Genomic DNA, 21455 nt, shown 5'->3' with positions numbered 1-21455 from the left:
CAGGCAGGGGTGGGGAGAGGCGGGGAGGAAGCAACTTACCCTCCCTCTTCTCCTGCGTCCTCCTCACTGAATGAGGGCCTGAAGCGGGGCGGACGGAAGCAGGGGGCGGGGCTTCGTTGTGTGCCCCACCCCCCGCACCTCACCCGGGGGAATGGCGATTCCCCGCGATCCCCCCCGAATCGACCTCTGGTGGCCCCTTATTATTAGAAATGCCTTTCTGAACATCAGTACCATCAGGGCTCTTTTTGTAGAAAAAGCCCAGCAGGAACTCATTAGCATAATAGGCCACACCCAACAGCAGAAACTCATTAGCATATTAGGCCACACCCCTGACAGCACCGCTCATTAGCATATTAGGCCACACCCCCATGTTACCAGAAGTGTGGTCATTCAGCCACACCCACCTTTTACTTCTTATTCTGTTTACCTTGTTTGTTGTCAAAACCCAGGGCTTTTTTTTGTAGCAGGAACTCCTTTGCATGTTAGGCCACACACCCCTAATGTAGCCAATCCTAATGAGTTTCTGCTGTTGGGTGTGGCCTGTTATGCTAATGAGCTCCTGCTGGGCGTGGCCAACTCAGGAGCTAGCCGGAACTCCGTTCCTGTGCGTTCCTGCCCAAAAATAGCCCTGATGTATATTTTTTCCCCTTCTTCTTTGAGGCCTCTTTTCAAAATCCACCTTTTTTGTGAAACCGCTGGCATAACACTTTAGTTCTTGTTCCCCACCAAACAAAGCTTAAAGATATGCAGTTGAACCGAATATATATTCTTCTCCTACTTAGCTTTGATCTCCCTGTTCAGCATGGGACGGAGTCTGTTTTCTTTAAAGATGTTCTGAAAAACATCCATACTGATGGTGCTGCATAAAGAAGTTGAATTTAAATATCTGTTGAAATATTCAGCCAAAGTTCTGTATGTTTTGTTGGGTCATATCCAGAACCTTTACCAACTTCTAGTAGAATAGATTTTGTGGTGCTGTTGAAATCTCAGTAGAAGCTATCTGAAAGATCTTCTTTCCAACCAGGGGAGGAAGTAAACAACTGACCCACATATGTAGTTCTTATTTTCATTATTGAAACAGTATGAAAAGACAGTGTGGCACAGTGGCTCCCTTATGCTGCTGGAATGGCATAGAAGCCCCCCCCCCTAAAAATCTATTGCCCTGACCTGGGTGGCCCAGGCTGGTCTGATCTCATCAGATCTTGGAAACTAAGCGGGGTCAGCCCTGAGTAGTATTGGGATGGGAGACCAGACCGCAAAGGAAGTCCAACGTAGAGGCAGGCAGTGGCAAACCACCTCTGAACACGTCTTGCCTTGAAAACTCTATGGGGTTGCCATAGGTTGGCTTGACTTGATGGCACTTTGCAGCAGCAGCAGCAAATAATCTATTGAATGGTGATAGCTAGTATTTTATAGTGGCTTGGATCCAAAGACACCTAGTACAAGTGGAAAGTGCTTTTCAAGGTGGGTTTCCAGTTTCCACCATCTCATATCTCACAGCTCCCCTCTCTCATGCTGCATCACAAACCTCTCTGGAGGGTCCCCTGACCTTTTGGAGTGGCTCTTTAGTAGAAACAGGGCCTGGTGGAGGAAGGGAGAGCAGGAAAGCCCTGTTGAAGCTGGTTGTCGTAATAGAAAAAGAAGAAATTTCCTTCTCAGGGATCCTTAATTCCATGACAAAGCTACAGAATGCATCAGTAGTGTTTACTGTGAAGCAGATGTGGTCTTGTTGGTTTTTGGCACTACAGTAACTCCTGCTTAATGTGCCCCTAGAGAAAGCACTGCGATGCACAGGGTCATTGGGTAAGAACTCTAAACAAAACTAACTCTTATAAAGTACTACAAATTACATCAGAATGTACCCTAGATCCTCATAGGAATGGATGGGAATACCGATTAGGGAATACCGCTTGAGTCAGACTGTTGGTCATGGATCTTGGCCAAGATCACAAACATTTCTATTAACTCTAAACTACAGAAGACTCTGCACTGCTTGAGTGTTACAATACTCCAGAGACTGGCTAAAGAATGGGCTGGCTGCCCTTTTTTGACTACAGAAAGCCTACAAATGCCAAAGGGTTTCTTATACAATCTGCTGTTTCTTTTAAGATCAGCATCTGTGTCTGCCAACACCATCTCATACTTCAAATCCAAAATCCATTTGTTGGTCTGTTCAGGTGTCACTTCCTGGTTAATGGGTTTGTGCAAAGCCAGGATCATATGTTCATCTGTATCTCCTGCATTGCCGAGAGATTTGTTTTGTTTGGTACATCAAGGATATCACCACCGTGTCAGTTTCCATGTCTTGTGTAAGGACACATATCAGTAATTCCAGATACACTTGAATTTCCTTATTGATTCCTATATTGCATTTTGTACCTGGGAAGCCGTCTTTGAGTACAATATTGAGTCTGGTGTCAGAAATAATGCCTATGTGTGTATGTGGCAACTTCTTGCTGCTAAACACATAGGATCAGTGTCTGAGAAAAGGTCAGGGAAAAGCTACAGTTAACTACAGATGGACACAATTAATGTATGATAAGCATTTTTATTTTGTTCCCCGGCTTCAGTTCCGAAAGGCAGATCTTAAGGCCTGCTAGTTTGTATCCCTCTGTAGTTAAGCATGGTCTACCATTGGCATCTGATAGCTCTCTGCTTGAGAAGGTGCAAGACTTAACCAGTTCTACGTCCCGCGCCATTTGTTTTAAAATGTAATTGTGTTTACTTGCATTTTTTTATACTCCAGGTTCTGATGACAGCCCTGGGTCAGACTGTGAGGAATGTGATCTACGTCCTTGTCTTGTTGTTCCTGTTAATGTTTATCTTTGCAATCCTGGGTCATGATTTGTATGGAGATCCTGAAACTGGAGACATGCAGAACTGGGGGGACCTGCCATCTGCCTTTTTCACTCTTTTCAGTTTAGTTACGGTAATTTTTGAAAGCCTTTCTGTTCTCAGTCAATTCTCTCATACAAAATGTGCCAACCAAAATTCCTGACTTAGAATGAGAAAGATGGATATTTAAGCTATGTAATGGTGAAATTAACTTGGAGGGAACCTTTTCAGAATATGTCACTGGAAATTAGATATATATCTGTGTCCCCCCCCCCCCGGACTTTTTATTAGGATCCCATTTCTGTCTCCAGTTAGGAGTACACATCAAGATTTTGTACCAATAAAATCAGTACTTCACTAATGAAATTCTAACTTTCTCGCAATGTTCCTCACAATGTGTGGACAGACTTTGCAAGCAACAATGTTCTATCTTATTTTGTCAATTGTCTCTTAATCTTTCTGTTCTGATCTTTGCATAAGAGAGTGTGATATACAGAAAATGCACAAGGAACAGCAAAAGAAAAGCGTAAAGAAGACCAAAAACCAAAAAATGAAAATAAATGAAATGGAGCAAGGGAAATAGTGTGTACTAGTAACATTAGTGATTAGTAACTGCTAATTATAATTAGTAATAGCAGTTGTTTTAAATCAGGAGGCATCGGAATAACTGAAAGTATTTATGGGGGAAACTGGATTGTATTAAGAATCTGATTCATGTGCTTTTGGATTGATAGAGTCTTTAGATCTTAGATGAGCCGGTTTTAAACTGTGTGTTGTTTTTAAACTGTTTGTGAGCCGCCCTGAGCCGCTTCGGTGGGAGGGCGGGGTAGAAATCCAATAAATAAATAAATAAATAAATGATCTGATCTGATGAACTTTCAGGTTGATGGCTGGACAGACTTGCAGGATGAACTGGATGACAGGGGTCTCACCTCAAGCCGGGCATTCACAATAGTCTTTATTCTCCTAGGATTTTTTGTATTTTTCAATATGTTTATTGCAGTTGTCATTATGGATATTCAGGTAAGTTGCCTTTTTCTGATGGTAGTACACATTATTTGATAACTGACTTTTGATGTGCAAAAAACCATGAGAGAGAGAGAGAGAGGGAGGGAGAGAGTGATTAGAATTCTGCTATTATAAGAGCAAAACGGAAACGTTGATGGGAACAGAGTAAATTTTAGTTAACGTGCTACATTAATGTTCTCTTTGTTGGAGGAAGAAGAGCCAGTATGGTGGTGTAGATGGACTAGCATCTGGGAGGGCCAGGTTCAAATCCCCACTCATACTGTGATCAGCTCACTGGGTGACCTTGGGCCAGTCACTGAATCTCAGCCTAACCTACTTCACAGGGTGGTTGTTGTGAGAATAAAAATGGAGGTGGGAAGAACAATGCTGTAAGCTGCTGTGCCCTTCCACTGGCAAGGTAAAAATATCTAAATGAATATATTTCCTAGGTTTGCTGAGCTTCCCTTGTTTGAAAGAGTTGCCCTTGTCTTTGTTCCTGTGCGGCAAACCTGACTGAGATTACTACCAAAAGAGAAGACGCATGAGGCTCTTCTTGGAATATACTCATACTGTCATTTTTTGCTGCTACTTTCAAATATGACATCGTGACCAACCATGCTGTTCTGATATTGTCCCTGGAGCTTTAGCCTAGCTTAGTCACTAACTGGGCTACTGAGACCGAGAATCAGTTTGGCCATTTGGATTGTTAGTTTGTACTTTCCGGAAGAAGAAGAAGAAGAAGAAGAAGAAGAAGAAGAAGAAGAAGAAGAAGAAGAAGAAGAAGAAGAGGAAGAGGAAGAGGAAGAGGAAGAGGAAGAAGAGGAGGAGGAGGAGGAGGAGGAGGAGGAGATTGGATTTATACCCCGCCCTTCAGTACCCAAAGGAGTCTCAGAGCGGCTTACAAACTCCTTTCCCTTCCCCTCCCCACAACAGACACCCTGTGAGGTAGGTGGAGCTGAGAGAGCTCTTTACAGAAACTGCTCTTTTTCAAGGACAGCTGTGCCAGAGCTTGTGACTGACCCAAGGTCACATCAGCAGGTGCAAGTGGAGGAGTGGGGAATCAAACCCGGTTCTCCCAGATTAGAGTCCGCGCACTTAACCACTACACCAAACTGGCTCACCAGGTGCGAGGAAGATGTGAAACCAGGTTGCCCAATCTGAAGGGTGGCTGTGAATTGGCCAATAAAGGAGGGAGTTTTGAATTTCAGCAGATAAAAACAGAACAATTTGAGTTTCTGTTTTTAAGTTTTGTTAAGGCTTCTGTTGATTTGAGACTGCTGCTTCTTTAGGACAATAAAGCCAGTATGGTCTGAGCTTTGGAATTAGATTTGTTTGTCTCACATTCAAATCTCTACTCATCCATGAAGTTCATTGGCTGACTTTGAGCCAGGCACACTCTCTCAGTGTAAGCAATCTCATAGGATTGCTGTGGGGATAAATGGAGCAGAGGAGAACTATGTATGCCTCATTGAGCTGCTTACAGGCAGCGGTGGGGAAAATGTAATGGATAGGTACTGGGTAGAATTTGTGCAGTGGTTAATTCCCCATCTTTCTATTCACATGTAGAGGAAATACAGAATGAACTGGGGATGTAATTTACAGAAGTGAATCCCAGTATTTGAATGGCAGGGCTGTCTGATCTCGCCACCCACCTGCTCTTTGAATCCAGAAATGGATTATAAAACCATGCAGGGTCCACATTTATTCATTACTTTCTATATATAGTATGGAGCTGGTTGAAGGGTAGGGAGACTCAAAGAGAAGGAACACAGCTGCTGCTGGATGCTCTTACTGGGGCTGAGAGTTCTCCCAAGAATATGGCAAGTAAATAGCATCTGTTTCAAAACTATTTCACTACCTTGAGTATAGGATACAACTGAAGAATATGAGAGAAAGCTTCAAGCAGAGAGGCGGGCTGCTCTTCATACAAAGAAGCAGGCTATATTAAGAAGGCAACAAGAAGAAATCAATGCATTGATAAATCAGCAGGTTAGATTTCCTCTGTTCCGGTTCCAGTAGCTGCCGAAAAGTGCTACGGTGGCATTTCACGAGAGCTTATTTTTTTATTTTCTTTCCTCTTTATATACATATTCTCTTCTCTATTATTTTTGTTAGATAGGACTTATACGTTCTTGTCAGCTGTATAATTATCTTATGTTGTATTTTAGGAATGCATGTTATGCTTAGGGAGTTTAACTCCCTCACTTCCCTTTTTCTTCCCAGCTGCTGCTTTGAGAATGCTTGAGAAGAGCAATTGCATTGTCTGAGGGTTTTTTTTTATTGAAACGTATAATTAGTTAGGATTAGATAGGATGAATACATTAAGCTGTTTTAAGGTTGAGCTGTAACCTATTTAACATTAACTTTTAACACTTTCAATTTTAACCCTTTTTAACCCAATTTGCAATTCTGAACCCAATAAACCCAATACCTTATTTTTTAAGCCTCAGAAAGCAAAAATAAGGATTCTAAGGATAAATTCAAGGAACATATTTTGGCTTCGATGTAATTTAGCCTACTAGAATTGACAGATTCAGAAAGTAGTTGGTACATGTAACTAAGGGGGTCAGAGTTGAAGTGGAGTCGTAACCAAAATTTAATGGTGTGAATCCATGCCTTAGTAGCCAACAAATTCCGTCCGCACTCCAATCATAAACAAATAAGCAACAAAGTGGGAATGAGAACCAGCCCTCTCTCAGGATAGTGGGAGGAATTACTCTCTGTCTAGCAAAAAAAGAGTCCCGGACTCCTGGGATTATACTCCCCTGAGGGTGAAACCCCCTATTCATCTTCGGTCTCCTGTGCAGTCCCACATTGGACTGCGCTTGTGCAGGCCAACCACCGGAGGATTCCTATCCAGCTTCTACCTTTCTCTGACAAAAGCTGAATGGGAGGTCCCTTCCTGGAGCTGGAGGCATGTTTTCCTGCCAAAACAGCCATGTGTTCCTGGGAGCCCCCCCCCTTCCCTCAGTTCTCTTTTTGCCACCTTTCAGCAAGGATATCCTTACCAGCTTCTCTTCATTTTTTCCGTCAACCATATCTCAGAAGGCTTTACTGAATATGTGTTCCCAGTGTGAGACTAAGATGACCCTCTCTGAAGGGCATTCTGTATGCTTCCTTTGCCTTAGCAAAGGGCACAATATGATGAACTGTGAGTTTTGCTTGCAGTTTACTCCCAATGTGAGATCTGATAGAGCAGTGAGAATCAAAGCTAGCCTTTGGGGGAAAGCTCTTTTATGTCCTGAGAGCTTGGCTACAAAGTCTTCGGAAGAGTGACAGCATACCACTGATAGTAAGTCTCTGGCCTTGACTGATCTTCCTTCTTGCCTGCAGTCAGTCATTTCGGTCCCATCCAGTCTGTCCTCAGCCCCTACTAGGTGCCATTCAGTATCACCTAGGCAATCTTGCTCTGCTTTTGAGCTGCCCCCTAAGAAGGCTAGGGCAAAGTCCAAGCATAAAGATAGGCACCGAGACAAGCATCACTTGGTTCCTCACCACTCTCCAGTTTGGGCCTCTCCACCGGTTCTGATGTCATCGGTTCCAACACCGGTTCCCGCTTTGATTCCATTATTGGTTCTGGATCTCCCACCTCCAAGAATCCCATCTCCACATTTGCATTACCCAGCTCCACCATGCCCAGAAAATGAGATAGAACCTTCCTCCAAGCTGATTCCTCAGACCCAATGGGATCCGATTCTGGCATCACAGCCCACCCAGCCAATTCCGTGGTCCTCTGTGGCCCCTTTTCAACCTTGGCAGCAGTATCCTTTTTATTATCCTTCCCTCTTTTCAAACAAACAAGGTAATCAACCTGTGTCCACTGGAACCAAATGGAATTTTCAGGAGTGCCGTCCTTACCCTCCCGCTTCTGCCTGGGCAATAACCCTGCTTCCTATGGAGAAGGAACTCCCTATGTTCTCTGAATCAGACGAGGAGAGTGCTGTATTCCCAACAGAATAGAGCCCCGGTCCACCCTCTGATCCCTCATGAGATGACACAGTGGGGCCTGTGGACCTGGTCTCACCTAATGAGGACTATACACAGAACAGATGATCAGAATACCTAAGACTTCAGAAATCCAAGTCACTGCATCAGTTCTGAGAATGAAAGACAAAATGTGGGGGAGGCTCTACTCCAACTCACTGGGAGCGATTGCCTTCCCCATGTTGGACATTTCCAACACCATATGGGAAAAACCATCTACTGTCCCTGATACTTCGAAGAGGGTCAAAAACGTTTACAACAGGAGTACAACAGGAGGGTTGTCCCTTCCTTTTCACGTACCCAGCTCCATCATCCCTCATTGCAGAGGAAATGCAGGCTTACCATTGACCAGGTGTACACTCTTCCCCTGCTGATAGGGAAGGGCGTAAAATTGATGTTATTGGTAGAAAGGCATATTCTTCTTCAGCTCTTCATGTTAGAATCGCCAGCTGTGCAGCCAAAGTGGGTGGCTACCAACTCTTCTCATGGGAAAGAATGCCAGCCTATATCTACATTTTGCCAGATGACAAAAAGTCACTTGCCAAGCTTCTTCAAGCAGAAGCCCTTCATCTGTCCAAACAACAGATCAAACTGGGAGACACACAGCAGACTCCTCTGCCCGGACTATGGCTTCAGCTGTGGTGCTTCACAGACATGCATGGCTTCGTTCCACTACCTTACCAGTGGAAACTTGTCAAAAGATAGAGGACCTGCCCTTTGAAGGTACTACCCTCTTCTTGGTGAAGACGGATGATATCCACTCGCAAATTGAGAAAAATAAACAAACAGCTCGTTCTTTCAGCATCGCTGTACCTCCGGCACAGTCCTTCCAGAGAACCTTTATAAGGCCATACAACTATTACCAGTTTTTGTGCCCATACCACCATACACAGGATCCTCAACGGAGAATTTTCCAGTGTCCTCAGTAGCAACTCAGACATAGCAGCAACTCAGTCCCACCATAGGTCTGGGTATCAAGGACAGCAGCAGCAGCATCAGTCCTCCAAGGATGCATCGATGGGCCAAAGGGCCCCTTTCTGACAAGAGGTCCATGTGCTGGGTGCTCAGCCTTTCTTTTTGAACAGATTGGCTCCCTTCCACCCCAACTGGCAGCATATAACATCTGGTTCTTGGGTGTTGACTATTGTTCTGTTTGCTTATCATTTAGACCACTCTAGATTGTTTCTGCCCCCCAAAAAAGATGGAGGTCTCCAATCTATCCTAGATTTAAGGGGCCTTAATCTTTTCTCCTCCCCCATGGATCACTGCCTTTTTTTTTTTTTTGGTAAACAAATTTTATTTTCTCAGGAATACAACATATAAAACATTTCATTCTATCAATTGTCTACCCCATTCCCAGTTCCTCCCCTCCCTCCAATGGCTTCCCACAATGCTTCCACCCCTGCTCCAAATTACTTCATATCATCAACAATATCAGTTTTTCATCATTACGATCTAAAGATAACATCGTTTGACTTAATATTGATCTAAACATATTAAGTTTTGTTTCACATCCCAGTTCTTTTCCAGATAAATTTTAAAATCATTCCATTCTCCAAAAAACTCATCGTCTTCTTTGTTATTCAGTTTTTTTGTAATCTTATCCATTTGTGCCATGAACAGAACTTTTTGTATCCATTCTTCAACCTCTGGTACCTTTTCTGTCTTCCAAAACTGAGCATAAATCATTCTCGCTGTCACTATCAGGTACCAGAGTAAAGTCTTTTTAGTCGTATTGACTTCTTCCATTTTAAGTCCCAAAAGCAGAATTTCCGGTGCTTTTTTAAAAGAACATTTCAATATTTTTTGCATTTCATTGTGGACTTTTGTCCAAAAGTCTACAGCTTTCTCACAAGTCCACCACATATGATAAAATGAGCCCTCATGCCTCTTACATTTCCAACATTTGTTTGACATATTTTGATTCATATTTGCAATTTTCTTAGGTGTCATGTACCACCTATACATCATCTTATAACAGTTTTCTTTAACATTAGTACATGTCGAGATCTTAATAGAATTTTTCCACAAATATTCCCAGGTTTCCATAGCCACTTCCTTATTCATATTAATAGCCCATTTTAACATTTGTTCTTTAACAGTTTCATCTTCAGTATACCATTTTAACAACACCTTATACATTTTAGAAATATTTTTTCCTCCTCCACTCTCCCAAACCTTTTCAATTTCATTTTTTTCCTCTCTAAAACCATAGTTTTTTTTGTCAGATCTAAAAAGATCATAAATCTGCATATATTTCAACCACTCATATTCATATTCAATTTCATTCTGCTTTTTCATTACCCACTCTGTTCCCTCTTTTTTAATTAAATCTCTATATGGCAACCAGTCTCTACCTCGCTGTCTTGAGTAAGATATCAACACTTCTACTGGTACAATCCACAATGGTCTTAAGTCACTCTGGTACTTCTTATATCTTGTCCATACCATATACAAAGCTTTTCTCACCAAGTGAAGTTTAAAAAAACTGTCCATTTTTATCTTGTCATACCATAAATATGCATGCCAGCCAAATCTACAATCATGCCCTTCCAACCCCAACAATCTGTCATTTTCAAGCTTCACCCATTGATCCATCCATGTTAGACAAACCGCTTCATAATATAGTCTAAGATTTGGCATTTGTAGACCTCCTCTTTCTTTGGCATCACAAAGTATTTTCATTTTGATCCTTGGTTTCTTGCCTGCCCAAACAAATTTTGACAACTCTTGTTGCCACTTGGCCAACAAATCCGTTTTATGCAGAATTGGTATTGTTTGGAACAGGAACATCAAACGTGGTAGGACATTCATTTTTATAACTGATATTCTTCCCATCAGTGATAAGTTCATTTTATCCCATTTCTTAAAATCTTGAGTCAGCTTAGTCCATAATTTCTCATAATTATTCTTATATAGGTCTATATTTTTTGCCGTTAATTCAATTCCAAGGTATTTTGTTTTTTTAACTACTTCACATTGTACCAGTTCTTGTAGTTCCACTTGTTTTTGTTTGATCATGTTTTTACATATAAGTTTTGTTTTATTCTTATTTACGTAAAAGCCGGCCAATTCTCCAAACTCCTTTATTTTTTGAAAAAGCAATGTCAATTTTTCTGTTGGGTTTTCCACCATAAACATTACATCGTCTGCAAATGCTCGATATTTGTATTGGTGTCCTTTATGTGTCAAGCCCTTTATTTCTTGATCGTACTGTATTTTTTGTAAAAGTATTTCCAATACCCAGATAAATAATAACGGTGATAACGGACAACCTTGCCTTGTTCCTTTCTGTACTTTGAAGTTATCTGTCAGTTCTTTATTCACATTTATTTTAGCTCTTTGTTCAGAATAGATAGCTTCAATACAATTTCTAAAATGTTGTCCCGCTTCAATCTTTTCCATCATCTGGTGCATAAAATTCCAATTAAGATTGTCAAAAGCTTTTTCTGCATCAACAAACAGAAAAGCTACTTCTTTTTCTGGGTGCTTTTCATAATATTCAATTGCGTCCATTACTATTCTTACATTGTCTCTAATCTGCCTTTTGGGTAAAAAGCCCGCTTGATCTTCAGAAATTACCGTTTGTAAATAGTTTTTCACCCTTTCTGCAATAATTTTTGCAAAGATTTTATAATCGTTGTTCAAAAGAGATATTGGCCTGTAGTTCTTTACATTTGTTGAATCTTGTCCTTCCTTTGGAATCAAAGAAATAATTGCTTCTTTCCATGAGTCCGGCACCTTTTTGTTTTCTCTTATTTCGTTGGTTAAAGCTTCCAGGACCGGGGAAATTTCTTCTTTCATCTTTTTGTAGAATTTCGCTGTAAATCCGTCCGGCCCAGGCGCCTTCCCCAACTTTGTCTCTTCTATTGCCTTCATCACTTCTTCTTTTTGAATTGGACCATTTAATAAATCTTTGTATTCCTTACTTATTTTTGGTAGTGGAATCTCCTTTAAATATGTTTTAATCTTCTCAAGATCAACTCTAGTTGTTTGGAATAGTTTAGCATAATACTTGAAGAAACATCTCTTTATTCCATTAGGATCAACGAACTCTTTTCCATCTTCTATTATTTTGGTTATCATTCTTCTCTCTCTTCTAGCCTTAAGTTGCCAAGCTAAGTATTTTCCCGGTTTGTTCGCCCCTTCAAAAGATTTCTGTTGTAACTTCTTTAAATTCCAATACATTTCCTGATTCCAAGTCTCATTCAGTTGTTCCTTCAGCAACTTTAATTCTTTAATAATTTGCTTTTTTCCAGGCTTCTTTTTTAATTCCTTTTCTTTCTGAGCAATTTTTTCTAACACTTCTGTTTGTTTTTGAAGTTTTTCCTTTTTTTGCTTCACGTTTTGCGAGATGAGAATTCCTCTCATCACCGCTTTATAAGCATCCCATACAATCTGTATCGGTGTTTCTTTATTTAAATTTTGTTGAAAGAATTGTTTCGTTTCTTCCTTTAACATCTCAATTACCGTTTTCTTATCCAACAAGTCTTCATTAATCCTCCACAGAAAGGGTTTTTTCCTTTCTGTGGAACTCCATACCACCGGATTGTGATCTGAATTACATCTTGGCAAAATTTCAGTCTTATGTGTTTTCATTGATAATTCTTCAGACATCCAAATCATATCAATTCTGGAAAAAGAGCAATGTCTATTGGAATAAAAAGTAAAGTCTTTCTGCATCGGTCTCACACAGCGGCCAACCCATTCCTCTGGAGGGCCAACAACAGGGCAGAGAGGCCGAGGCCTTACCCTGATAAGAACGTCAGAAGAGCCCTGCTGGATCAGACCAGTGAGGGTCCATCTAGTCCAGCATTCTGTCTTATACAGTGGCCAACCATTTCATCTGGAAGGCCAACAACAGGGCAGAGAGGCCGAGACCTTCCCCTGAGAAGAACATCAGAAGACCCCTCCTGGATCAGACCACTGGTCCATCTAGTCCAGCATCCCATCTCACACAGCAGCCAACCCAATCCTCTGGAGGGCCAGCAACAGGGCAGAGAGGCCAAGGCCTTCCCCTGAGAAGAACATCAGAAGAGCCCTTCTGGATCAGACCCATGGCCCATCTAGTCCAGCATCCTGTCTCACACAGCGGCCAACCAGTTCCTATGGAGGGCCAACAACAGGGCAGAGAGGCTGAGGCCTTCCCCTGATATTGCCTCCTGGCACTGGTACTCAGAGGTTTACTGCCTCTGAATGTGGAGGTTTCCTTTTGTCACCATCTTTCACTAGTAGCCACTGATAGATCCATCTTCCAGGTTTATTCCCAGAATCTCCAAAAACTAAGATCATGGCATCCGGCCCCATCACTCCTTGGCAAATAGAAGGGGAAGTTGTGGAAGTAGTGACAGACTTCACGTTCCTGGGATACCAGATCACTGCAGACTGTGACAGCAGCCATGAATTTAAAAGACGCCTGCTCTTTGGAAGGAAAGCGATGGCGAACCTAAACAGCAGGATAAAAAGTAAAGACATCACCCTGCCAACAAAAGTCCGCATGGTCAAAGCAATGGTATTCCCAGTAGTCATGTATGGCTGCGAGAGTTGGACTATAAGGAAGGCTGAGCGCCGAAGAATAGATTCTTTTGAACTATGGTGCTGAAGAAGACTCTTGAGAGTCCCTTGACTGTCAATCCTAAAAGAAATCAACCCTGACTGTTCCCTGGAAGGCCAGATAATGAAACTGAAGCTCAAATACTTTGGCCACCAAATGAGAAGGGAGCACTCACTGGAGAAGACCATGATGCTGGGAAAGATTGAAGGTCAAAGAAGACAGGGACGGCAAAGGATGAGATGGTTAGACAGTGTCATAGATGCAACGAACATGAAATTGAGCAAACTTCAGAGGATGGCAGAAGACAGGAGGGCCTGGCGTGATGTGGTCCATTGGGTCACGAAGAGTTGGACTTGACTGTGCAACTGAACAACAACAACAAATCTTTTCTAGTTGTTAAGAAGTTTAAGATGTTAATTTTCTCTGCTGTGTTAATCTTTTTGGAATTAAACTCATGGTTTGCTGCTATACATTTGAAAGGTACAAAATTCCATGTGTTTATTCATCTGAAGTATCGCAAATTTATGCATTTCAAATTTACAGGTCAGGTATACCAATATTCGGTACTCACCTTTGTTCTTGCCATGGCCCCAAATGTGTTTGCGAAGTGCATGGCCATGGTGGTGGCACACCTTAGATCCCTAGGCTGTGTTATCTACCTCTGTCTTCATGACTAGCTAATTACGGCCCCTACTGAAAATCGCCTGTTGCAGAATATCTCTTTGATACTTGAGAGATTGGAAAGCTTGGGCTTGAAGGTTAATATGGAGAAATCCAAACTGACACCCTCTTAGCAGGTACTTTTCAATGGATCCCTCCTAGACTCCTTGGTAGGGAGGTTCTATTTACCTGGGGTAGGGCAGCCCACATTAGGGCCACGATAGCAGGTTATCTAGAAATTGTTTCCAATCATCCCTATTTTTTCAGAAACAATTAGGCCTTATTTGTGGCTACTGTCCCCTATGTACGTCTCAAGTGGCTACTGTCCCCTATGCTCGTCTCAAGGTGAAGCCCCTGCAGAACTCATTTGTCAGGTGGTTTAACCCCACCAGACTTTCTCAAGCAGAGAAGTTTTCTTTACCACATCCAGTGGTGAGACAGTTACCAAGGTAGTCTATCCACAGGGTTCCCCTACAGTCAGCAACAGCCTCAGGTGATTATCACCACTGATGCCTCCCTGAGGGTTTGGGCCCCCTGCTTGACACAGGGCAGGTGGCTCCCCTCAGAGAGATTTCTTCACATTAACTTGTTAGAACTGCAAGCTATATGTTACACTCCTAACTCTTTTTCAGCGTTTGTCAAGCAACCAGAGAGACAAGATTAATGCTATGACTTATATAAATCAACAAGGGGGCACAGCGTCTCTTTCACTTTTCCAAGAGGCAATCAGCATTTGGGAACTGGCTATTGCCTTGGGGGCTTCACTGCAGGCCATCCACATTGCAGAGTCCAAAAACACTAGGGAAGGTGCCCTCAGCAGAATATACAGCGTAAACCACAAATGGTCCCTTGCCTTAGACAGTCTCCTACCAATATTTGCCCAATGGGGAATTACAGATATAGACCTTTTGCCACAAGGAGCAATGCCAAGGCCTAGAGCTTTTGCTCCAGAACAGGATGCGACCCTTGGTCCATGGGGGATGCATTCCAGATCAGATGACAGGGTTCCCTGTTCTATGCCTTCCCTCCATTCCCTCTGATTCCCAGGGTACTGGCCAAGATTCTGGCCGAAGGAACTTGGTGTATATTAGTGACCCCCTTCTGGCCAAGACAGGTATGGTTCCAAATACTATGATTAGCCTCCCAAGGGAGGTTTGTATACTTCCCTGATCCCCAGACCTGCTGTGTTGAGGCTCCACTCTCCACTCTGAGATGCAGAGGCAGTGCCTAACGGCGTGGCTACTGAATCCTTTGGAGTAGGTTTCTCAGACCAACTGGTGGAAGTCCTCCTTAATGCTAGGAAGCCTTCTACTAGAACATCCTATGCTAGTAAATAGAAATATTTTTCCCTTTGGGCTTTGTTTAATTCATGCCCTCTGCCCCTAATTTTTTAATTATCTGTGGTCCCTTAGCACCTGGCCTTTTTGTTTATTCCATTAAGGTTCATCTGGCAGCTATATCTGCCTCACACACTGTAATGGAGGGCAAGACCTTATTCTCCTACAGATCTTCCTGCTTTTTCCTCAAGGGCATAGTGAATATGTATTCCCCACCACCACCCATAGTTCCTCAGTGGTCATTATCCCTAGTCCTAACTCAGTTGATCTTGGGTTCCTTTGAGCCCCTAGCTACCTCCTCCTTGGAGGCATTGTCAGTTAATTCCTTTTTCTGGTCACCATAATGTCAGCTAGGAGAGTGTAGGAGTTGGCAGGCCCTCCATTCATTAAGTTCCACTTCAAAAAGGGGTGCTGCGGCCTAGTTTTAGCTTCCTACCAAAAGTTGTGTCCCTGTTTCATTTGTCTCAAGATATGGTTTTGCCCATTTTCTTCCCTTCTCCCACCTCAGAGGCAGAAAAGGCACTCTGTACATTAGATGTTTGTAGGGCTTTATTATAGTATCTGCATAGAACGAAATCCTTCAGAAAATTGGTGAGGCTGTTCTTGTGTTACTCTGGTCCTTCGAAAGGTAGAGCTGCTTCCTCTCAGACCATCTCCAAGTGGATCATAAGGGGAATCCAGTGGTGCTACAACAAGGCTGCAGTGCCATGCCTGCTGTCAGTTTGAGTTCATTCAACTAAAACACAGGCTGCATCAGCATCAGCTGCATTAGTGCGTGGCATGTCGTTGATGGAGATCTTTAAGGTTGCAACGTGGTTGTCTTTGGGGACTTCATGAAGCACTACATGAGTGATATTGATGCCAGAAAAGAGACTTCAGTGGGCAAGGCTGTCCTGCACTCTCTCTTCCAATAGGAGAGCATCACAACGACATCTGTTAAGTGAGTTTTTCAGTCTTCCAATGTGGTACTGCACAGAAGACCGAAGATGAAAACAGTGTTGCACTTACCTGTGACTGTTGTTCATTGAGTTGTCTTCTGTGCAGGCATGTATTCCCTCCCTCCTTCCCCACTGTGAACTCTCTAATTACTCTGCTCTTGGTGGCTGGAGAACTGAGAGACAGAAGAAACTGGAAACTCTTAGGTGCCATCTACGATGAAATAAAAATCACATTTCCATCCATTCTATGATTGTGGCAGGCAACTTTAATGCAAGGATAGTTATCGATGAAAGTTCTCCTTTTGTTAGAATTTTAGGACCTGACTTTGGAGACTTTCTTAGTCAGGCTTTGTATAACAGGAGGCCAAGAGATCATGTGATCAATATTGCAGGGTTAGAATAGATGAAATTTGCCTTGTGAAGGAATCTTACTCCACTAAACGGTCTTTGAGGAATTGATAGTAGCACTGATTTCACTTACGTTTGGAGAAAAGGAGAAAACATAATCAATTGGTATTGTTCTGATCAAACATCTTTGCTATTTCAATCAGTTGAAAATTGGTGATTATATGGGTGGCAATTATCTGCCCATTTATTTCTGTTTGGGACCCCATGTGCCCTCAGCATTTAGCTATACCACAGAGTTTACAAATCTCTCTCAAAATTTGAAAGGCCTTTGTTGTCCACCTCATTTTGTGATATTATGAACTCTTCCCCCCCTGAAAGTTTGGCCAGCTATTTTTCCTCATCCAACTCAGCCAATATAAATTCGCCCAACCTGTCTAGGATTTTTGAATCATTCAAGTTTCTATATGTCAAGGGTATTCGACCAGATCAGAGCATAGAGGCAAATCGAAACACATGGTTTAATAGAGATTGCAGATTACTTAAAAGGCAGATCTAGCGGATACATGGAAAATGTAAAAGAAATAATACTATCACTAGGGGATTATTTGGATTATTTCAATTTTGGGTCTGTTGGACCTGAAAAATATCCATAGTCCTGAATATACCTGAATATCACTATTGATATTTCATTGGTATTTGGGGCAATATTCGGGGAACCTGAATCTATATGGCTCCATTATACCGTATTTTTTGGATATTTATTTAGCTCGGTGTATACTGAGTGCACAGCCCTAACTATCACAGTTCTGAGGGAGCTGCTTAAACCTTATAAAGAGTTACAAAGATTTAATTAAAGTAAGGAAACAGAAGGCTCTGGCTAGAGAATGGAGTTGACTTATATCTGCAGTTAATAATAATGACAACATAACCTTTTGGTCTATTGTTAACACTTCCATCAATCCACAATTTAAAATTCCCTTCGGCATTGCCCCACATGTCTGGGAAAATCATTTTAAAGTGCTATTTTCAGATGATGAAGCTATCACCACATCTTTCTCTACTGTTTCTCTTTATATAGTTCCCTCTTGGCCTGACATTTCTAATGACAAAGTTGAGCTTTTCATCTGGGCTCTTCAATCAGGCAAAGCTCCCGGGCCAGACTTAATCCCTAATGAATTATTTAAGCAAATCCTTGCTGGTGGACCAAGGTTTTAACACTGGTCTTTACCTTTATCAATTCCTCACCTGATTTCCAGATCTTGGAGACATACTATTATTGTTCTGATTTTCAAAAAAAGAAACAGATCAGACCCGTGTTGTTATTTCCCAATTAGTTTGCTTTCCTCATTGTGTAAATTATATTCTTCCTTTTTATTTCATAAGCTTTGGGACTGGGTTAAGTGAGTCTGAGGCCATTTTAGGGAATGAGCAAATCGGGTTCAGGAGGGGCTGTTCAACTTTAGACCATTGTCTGATTTTGTATCATCTAGCTGATAAATACACAGCTAACAGGGAGGGGGGGGGGTTGTGTACAGGTTTTATGGACCGTAAGGGAGCATTTTACTCTGTCAGCTATGTTAAGCTATGGAAAAAGTTAGGGAAAACCTGACATCAGCCTGTGGTGGAATTCAGATTGCCAGCTTTCGATGCTCAGGCATTTGCCCAGCCTCTGATCTTAGATGTAGGTGTAGGCTAAAACCTTCTTCACATAGACATTTGCTTGATTTTTTAAAAAAAATGTACTTCAGATTCTTATTTTAGTGACTAACTTATTTTATCTGCTGTTGATGAATTAATGCATTTTAATAACAATTGATTTAAATACTTCAATTGTGTTAAATGTAGATTTTAATTTGAGGAAGCAGGGTTTAAAATATTTCACACAAGTAAACAAACAAATACTACAATGGCTGCCCAGCACTCTTGAATAACATGAACAGACTTGTGTTAAGAATTCAAGCCCATCTCTTTGCAGCAATAGTCATTTACCAGAGGTGAAAATAAGTGGGATGTTCATTAGTTCTGAGGAGCCAAATATAGCATCAAGTTAGCTGTGTTTAAACTGTGTTTTTCCACACCAGAAATCAAGCGAATATAAAACCTTCAATGAATTAGTAGAAGACTTTAAAAAATCCCTGCATCATACAGATCCGATGATCCTAGAAGAATTTTGTGCCTGTTTACCATTTATTGATCTGTATTTGACATCCCTGGATCGTCAGGATGCCACAGTTTATAAGTAGGTATCTTCTTAAACCAATAGGATAAGAATTAGCTCATGGTCACATGGATGCCTATCAAGTGCTTAACACTCGTTAACTCTTGTGTTAGTCACATTGAGACGTACTGAAAAGTTCAAAAAGGCATGCGTCTCAAAACTGTACCATTTCAGAATGTGGGTGGAATGTTTTTTTCCAGCATCAAAATCTTTCCTTGCACCTGGAAAATGAGGATCTCAAGCTAACCTTCTTCTTGACATGCTACATTCTGATACGTGAGGAGTTTTTGAAGAAGAAGAAATTAAATTAATGCTTATTTTTAATTCATCCCATAAAGTCGTGCTGCTCCGCTGTGCCCTGCCCACTTCCTGGTTTGCTCCTTTCGATGTATTTCCTCCCTCCGGTGGAGCGGCTGCGATTGTGGTTCCTGAGCCTGCTGTTGTTCTCGCTTCTCCTGTTGGTGCTTCTCCTCTTTTGCCCTCCCTCCTCACCAGGCCACCCACTCACTAGCTCCTACGGTTCCCTGTATACACAGCTGCTACCTCTGCAGCTCACGCGAGGGCAGCAGTTCCCACTCCTCCTCCCCTGCTTACCCAACTGACCACTGGCTCTTCCTCCTCGTGCCTGCAGTTTTTGCTGACTAGCTCAAGCAGTGGGGACAGCAAACTGCTCCCACTCTTCCTCCAACTGGTAGGCATGGTCATTCTTCCATATGCTGCCTCCATTACGAAGAGGGTGGATGAGGCAAGCCAACAGAGGTGCATTCTCGGTGCAAGCATAGACAATATTACTGTGTTTGGGTGGAATTTAAAAAACAAACAAACCCATCTTTCTTTGAAGGTTTCAGATTTTTCTGCAAACCTGGGTAGTCCCCCAAATTTGAAAAACTATCTGTTTTCTGTCTCCATGGCCCCAGTCCAATGATTTAAGTATTCAAAGATGGAACCATGCTGACTATTAGCTATATTGATTGAATCTGATTGCTAGAATTTATATATGAAGGTATCTGGAATTTTTGAAAGCATGTTGTCATTCTACACAGGCCTTATATGCTCTGTGAGAGAATACTGTGGTATAGAACTGCAGGTTGTACACAAAAGCATAAAATAGTATCCCAGTGAATTTTTTCCCCATGAAAAGAGAAGGATAAATAGGTACAGAGAAATAAGGGAAAGGAATGTTTGCCACTCTGTTATAGCACAGTGGAATTACATTGAATATTTTCACTCATTGTTGTCTTACAGGCTGCAAGAACTCTACTATGAACTTGTTGCCACTTTGACTACCCTGCTGAATGAATCAGAGCAGAAGTCTTGGCAATCTCTACAATCTATTCAGTCCAAAAGCAGCCAGCTGCAAAATTAAAAGTATTGTTAAACATGTTCTCTCTCCATTTTGTCCCTCTCACTCTTAATAGTTAGTAAAGCCAGAGGTTAATGACAAAGACATCAGCACAGCTAGGCTTCTTTTGAGTTTGTTCATATCTTGGGAAATCTAAACATAATTTGACTGGTTTGCTAATGTATCTGTGTATATCATATCCTGCAATATGATTAGGGTTGCCAAATCGTAATTACTCACCGGCAGGGGAGCATTCGCTGGGTCCGGGAGCTGGCTGCGGGTGTGTGCGCGCGCAAAGCACGCATGTGCTGCCAGAACGTCACCGGAAGTGACGCAGGATGTAGAGCACGTTGGGGGCGTGGCCCAGATCGTCGGGGGGGGAACCATATGGTGACGCAGCTTCGGGGGGGGGAGTTCCCCCCAGGGCCCGATTCCGCCGTGGCGGAAATCGGGCCTCCAAAGCAGGGGGAAATCCACCCCCCGGGGGGACTTGGCAGCCCTAAATATGATCTCAAGGCCATGTGGTAGCTGTTAAGTGGTAAACCCTTATGAGTTGCAAAGTCATTCTGTGTAAGGATCAGGGTGTTTCTGTTCTTGGTTATGAGGAAGAGCATGGGCCCTGTAATCATGTGGAATCTCACCCCCTGGTGCTGTCAATGGAAGTATGTAACATGCTTGCATCTTAGACATTAAATGTAGAGTAAGGTTACAGTTGCTTTGCATGCTTGATTGTGGGTTGCTGGGCATGTGGCAATGACCGAATCTTTTAAAGTGGTCCTGTGTTTGCCTTAGTACATTCCCATTGATGAACAATTCCCATTGTAATGTGATACACACTGGGATGAAAAAAATCCCAACTTCAAGTATAGGCTAATAAACTTGCTGAGACTGAGAGGGGGAAAGATCTTGGGGTTGTAGTGAGCTGCTCAATGAGCTGCAGCAGTGAAAAAGGCAAGCTCTATGTTAGGTATTATTAGGAAACAGATTGAGAAAAAAACTAGATCTATAGTGTGCCCTCATTTGGAATACTGTGTACAGTTCTGGTCACCGCAGCCCCGTAGCTAGGGATTTTGGGGGGGGAGGGGGCCTGGGGGGGCACCAGCTAATTACATCAAAGGCTCCAGGGCACGGGGGGGTCTGCCTGGCGTGCACCCACACAGCCCCCACTAGAGCCTTCCTCTGAGGTGAGCCAGAATCCCAATGTTAATAGACACTAAAAGGTCTAGAAAAG

At 42.3% G+C, this 21455-nt stretch overlaps 1 protein-coding gene across 1 annotated transcript in view; it reads left to right on the top strand.

Annotated features, from left to right (window-relative positions):
* CATSPER3 (cation channel, sperm associated 3) overlaps positions 1 to 20248 on the top strand; it is a 37854-nt gene extending 17606 nt beyond the window's left edge. Inside the window, exons 4-8 of the mRNA XM_015429646.1 lie at positions 2747 to 2929; positions 3718 to 3858; positions 5713 to 5832; positions 18746 to 18903; positions 20128 to 20248. Coding sequence (XP_015285132.1) covers positions 2747 to 2929; positions 3718 to 3858; positions 5713 to 5832; positions 18746 to 18903; positions 20128 to 20248 — 723 coding nt within the window. The remainder of the gene's footprint in view (positions 1 to 2746; positions 2930 to 3717; positions 3859 to 5712; positions 5833 to 18745; positions 18904 to 20127) is intronic.
* The last annotated feature ends 1207 nt before the right edge of the window (positions 20249 to 21455 follow it).

This window comes from Gekko japonicus, unplaced genomic scaffold (genome assembly GCF_001447785.1).
Source record: "Gekko japonicus isolate JY-2015 unplaced genomic scaffold, Gekko_japonicus_V1.1 scaffold615, whole genome shotgun sequence".
NCBI lineage: Eukaryota > Metazoa > Chordata > Lepidosauria > Squamata > Gekkonidae > Gekko > Gekko japonicus.
Note: the sequence above shows the minus strand (reverse complement) of the source record. Positions and strands in the feature narration are given on the sequence as shown.